At 42.3% G+C, this 4612-nt stretch overlaps 1 protein-coding gene across 1 annotated transcript in view; it reads left to right on the top strand.

The window, feature by feature from the left end:
- The window catches only part of XRCC5 (X-ray repair cross complementing 5), a gene marked incomplete in the record, with an annotated part of 114905 nt that overhangs the window by 2386 nt on the left and 107907 nt on the right, over nucleotides 1–4612 (top strand). Inside the window, 1 exon segment of the mRNA XM_027775315.1 lies at nucleotides 1300–1413. Within this exon segment, the coding sequence (XP_027631116.1) occupies nucleotides 1300–1413 (114 nt within the window).

Genomic DNA, 4612 nt, shown 5'->3' with positions numbered 1-4612 from the left:
TGTAGGGAATGTGCAGTAGCATATTGTTGATTCATTTTATAATTTACCCTGAAATCATGGCTTGGTATTAGTTGAGATCCCCTCTACCTTCTATTCAGTTAAATTTTGGATGCCAAGTGTAGAGCTTTTTTTTTTTTTTTTTTTTTTTGAGATGTTTTTGCTATAGGGCACATATGCTCACCAGAAAGACAGAGAGAGACAGAAAGGAGAAATCACCCACCAGGGGGGATCGCCATACCACAATTCCTTCTCTTTCTCTTCTCAGGATCTTGGGCATGCATACACACGTGCCCAGCATGAGTTTAAGTCAGCAGGCCTGGGGCTCAAGCTGCAGTCAACTACTTGGTAGTCCAGCGACAAAGCCATTATGCCAACTGCTGGTCCCACCAAGTGTAGAGCTTTACGTGTACCCCTTTTAGTTTGTTTTCCTTATTTTCTAAGTCCCTTAAACTTGATCATTATTTCCTAATGACTGTACCTGTTCTTTTGTTCTAGGTTGTCGGAAAGTTGTGACATATTTTTCCTATGCAAAAATGCATCATGATTTTCCTGATGACCCAGTAGTTTCCTTTGTAGCTTCCTTGTTCACATGATTTAACTCCTCATTCTTTGAGACTCACCTAAGGATCCTATTTAGGAGACTTTTCTCCAACACTTGAGTAGATACTCCTTTTGTGTCTCAGTGTCACTGCAAACCTCTTACATGGAATATGACATAGGCCTTTGTTAGAAGTCTGTGTCCTCTAGTAGAAAGATTTGGAGTCTTGGTCACATTTTACATCCCTCGTTTACAAACTGATTTAAATTGTTGGAGTATAGTGTCTTGGCATACATAGATTGTAGCAGTCACCTATATATCACACACACACAAAAATGTTTCATGACAAACTACACTCCAGATCAGCCACTTACAACAAAGGCAACTACTCCCATCCATCTAATATACAGATCAACTGCAACGTGTCAGATATGTTGGGCTCACTGGGCTGGACCTAACTCTAGCCTGTGGGTTTGTATCAGATCTGCTCACCATCAGGTTCTGCAGGGCCTCAGGTCAGAGAAACAGCAACTAACAAAACATGATTTTTACCTGGCAGATACTCTAGCTTTCGGAAAGCTTTTAGGACTATTTAAGGGTTCTCCATAGTGAAAATTTGTATGTCTTACATATATTTTCTATGTAAAATACATCTCCTTGCTCATATCAGTATTTTGTTAGTGTAATAAGCAAAACACATGGCTTATAATATTTCTTATAATTACTATTTTTTCAAACATTTTTTGGGATATTTTTTCTAGGCAGCTGTTGTGCTGTGTATGGATGTGGGCTTCTCCATGAGTAATTCTTTTCCTGGTGAAGAATCTGCATTTGAACAAGCAAAGAAGGTGATGACAATGTTTCTCCAGAGACAGGTAAGATTCAGATTGACCTTGAACTTAATAACCTTTCTTTTAACTGCAGATAAGCCATGAATTTATAATCTTTGTTTTAATTGCTTGTTGCCTCCACTTATAAATGCAAGATAATCTACTTATAATATCCAGTCTCAGTGTTCTGGGGAGTTTTCTTACATGTGCTCATGCACAAGTTCACCTACCAGTAAAGCCTGACGTTTTTTCCTTCCCTTTTACCCTTTCATTCCACTGGATATTAGAGTTCTTATCAGAAACAAGAGGCAGTGTGAAGTAATATTTAAAAGCACGATCTCTAGAGCCAGGTGGCCTGGATGTGAATTCTTATTCTGCCATGTGGTTTACTAACCTTGTGATGTTGAGCAAGTCCTTCAATAGCTTTATGCCTAATCCAGTTTTCTTTTGGTGTGTAACAAACCATCTCAAAACTTAGTATCTTAAATAACATTTTTTTTTTTTGGAGAGATTTTCACTGTAGGGCGCGTGCACTCGCCAGACAGACAGAGAGAGACATAGAGACAGAAAGCGAGAAATCACCCCCCAGGGGGGATGGTCACGCCGCAATCCCTTCTCCTCCATTCTCCTCTCGGGATCTTGGGCACGCACGCACACGTGCCCGGCGTGAGTTTTAAGCCACCGGGTCCGGGACACGAACTGCGGTCGACTATGTGGGAGTCCAGCAACATAGCCATTACGCTAACTGCTGGTTCCCTTAAATAACATTTTTAAAAATTATTGTTCATAATTCTATGGAATAACTGGGTGGTCTTAGTTGGGTGATTTTCTCTTAGGGTCTCTTACGCAGTTGCACTTAGAAGGTGGCTGGACTGGAGTTATCTGAAGGCTCAGCTGGGTCAGATGTCCAAGATGGCTTAATCACATGACCGGAAGATGATGCCTTGTCTGGCTGTGAGCTCAGTTGGGGCTGTCCATCAGAACCTCTACATGTGGTCTTCCCATGTGGCTAGGGATTCCCTCAGCTGGTTCTGAGGAGTGTCTCAAGAGTAAGTATTTAAGAGACACTCCCTTGTGTGGCTTCTTATGACCTAACTATAAAAATCATAGAAAGTCATTTCTGTTTTTTTTTCATGTAGTCAAGCAAGTCACTGAGGCCAGCTCACATTCACAAGAGGGGAATTAGACTCCTCTTCTTTTTATAAGGAGCAGTCTGCAAATATGGAGGTGGGGAATGAATGGCTGTCTTGGAGTCTGTCTACTATAGTGTCTCAGCGTCCCATGTTTAAAATGAGAAAAACAACAATGAATGTGGATAAACTACTTAGAATAATGCTTGGCATCCTGTCAGATATACAAGTGTTAGCTACTACTATCTTGGCCCTTTCTACTTGGTATGACTGCCACTTTTGCTAAGTCCGAGATGTCCTGCTTCACTCACTTGGTGCCGCTGCTCCTAGACACTCTGCTGTTCCTTCTGGATGCTGCTGTTCTACTCGGCACTAACACTACCACTTGTCATCCTAGACTTTACAGATTCTGATGACTTGGAGTCCTTGAGGTGTCGAAGGAGAGAGTGCTCTAACCCTGATCTGCTGGTTGTAGTTCTGCTGATAGTATGCAAGTACTACTGTTGTGTTCCGATAGGGTTTTTTTTTTTTTTTAATTTGCCAGAGGATGTGTGCACTCACCAAGAAGAGAGGGATGTAGGGGAGACAAAGTGTCCCCCGGGGAATGGTCACACTGCAGCCTCTTCTCCATTTCTCCCTCCTTTTGGGATATTGGGTATGCACACACACACACACACACACACACACACATACACACGTCTGGTGTATTTTTCCTTTAAAGAATTATTTAATTTTATTATTATTGTGGTGGTGGTTGGTGGTGGAATTTTTTTTTTTCTTTTTTTAATTTGACCAGAGAGAGAGAATCAGTGAGAAATCAAGCCAAGCCAAGGGGTCCAGGACTTGAACTGTGGTCAGCTGTGTGGGAGTCCAGTGCCTTAATCACATGCCACCTGTCGCCTTAACCACATACCACCTCTTGCACATTTTTCAATCCACAGGGTGGATTGTAAGCCATGTGGGGTCCAGCTCCTATTATCACCAGCCCCTGGCAAGCCTTGCTTTTAGGTTTTATTTTTGACTCTGCCCCTTCCGTGAGAATCTGAGTGACAATCTGAAAGGCTAGGAGAAAAGACCTAGTTCCATACTGCACTCAAGATTTCCTTTCTCCCATTACTGGGGTTTTGTTTTGGGAGCAAGATTACTTTGCTTTAAGATTAATTCTTGTTCAGGAGACTGATATCTGGTTAGCCAGTATGCTAGATGTGTTTGAACCCAGCAGCAAGGGCCTCTACTCTATGTCTAACTGGGATTTGCAGTTGAAGTTGTCTACAGACCGGAGAACTTTTTTTTTTTTTTTTAAGATTTTGCCATAGTGTGCATGCGCTCACTGGAAAGAGAGTTACAGTGAGAGAAAGAGGGAAAATAAGAACTCGCCCGCAGGGGGATGGCCTTTCCACAATCCCTTCTTCTCCATTCTGCTTCTGGGATTCTGAGGAATTCTGAGTATGCACGTACACACATGCTCCTGGCATGATTTTCTAGCTGCCAGGTCCAGGATTCAAACCGCAGTCAGCCATGTGGGAGTCCAGCACTTTAACTGCCACATTATCTGCTGGCCTCAGATTGAAGTATTTTTTTTTCTTTTGTTTTGTTTTGTTTTGTTTCTAAAGAGAGACTTTTGCTATAGGGCATGTGTGCTTGCTGGAGAGACAGAAACAGAAAGCAAGAAACCATCCCCCCAGGGCAGATGGCCAAATCACAATCTCTTCTCCTCTATTCTCCTCTTGGGATTCTGAGCACACACATAGACATATACCTGGCATGATTTTCAAGCTGCTGGGTCCAGGACTCAGACTGCAGTTAGCTGTGTGGGAGTCCAACACTTTAACTGCCACGTCACCTGCTGGCCCAGACTGGAGAATTTTAACAGACCAAACAAAAATAGTGATAAAATTTCACTATCTCCCTCTGCAACAATCTTCCCATCAATGTGAAAGACTTACATTAATAGTTAGGCAGAGATAGACTGCCTTTTGTGTCAGAGACTGCTTTTTGTTTTTTACTTTTTTTGAGAGAGAGATCTTTGCTATAGGGCACATACACTCATCAGAGAGATAGACAGAAAGCAAGAAATCATGCCCCCCCCCCCCAAGAGGGTGGGGCAACACAAA

This window comes from Tupaia chinensis, unplaced genomic scaffold (assembly GCF_000334495.1).
Source record: "Tupaia chinensis unplaced genomic scaffold, TupChi_1.0 Scaffold000542_1, whole genome shotgun sequence".
NCBI classification, from domain to species: Eukaryota; Metazoa; Chordata; class Mammalia; order Scandentia; family Tupaiidae; genus Tupaia; species Tupaia belangeri.
Note: the sequence above shows the minus strand (reverse complement) of the source record. Positions and strands in the feature narration are given on the sequence as shown.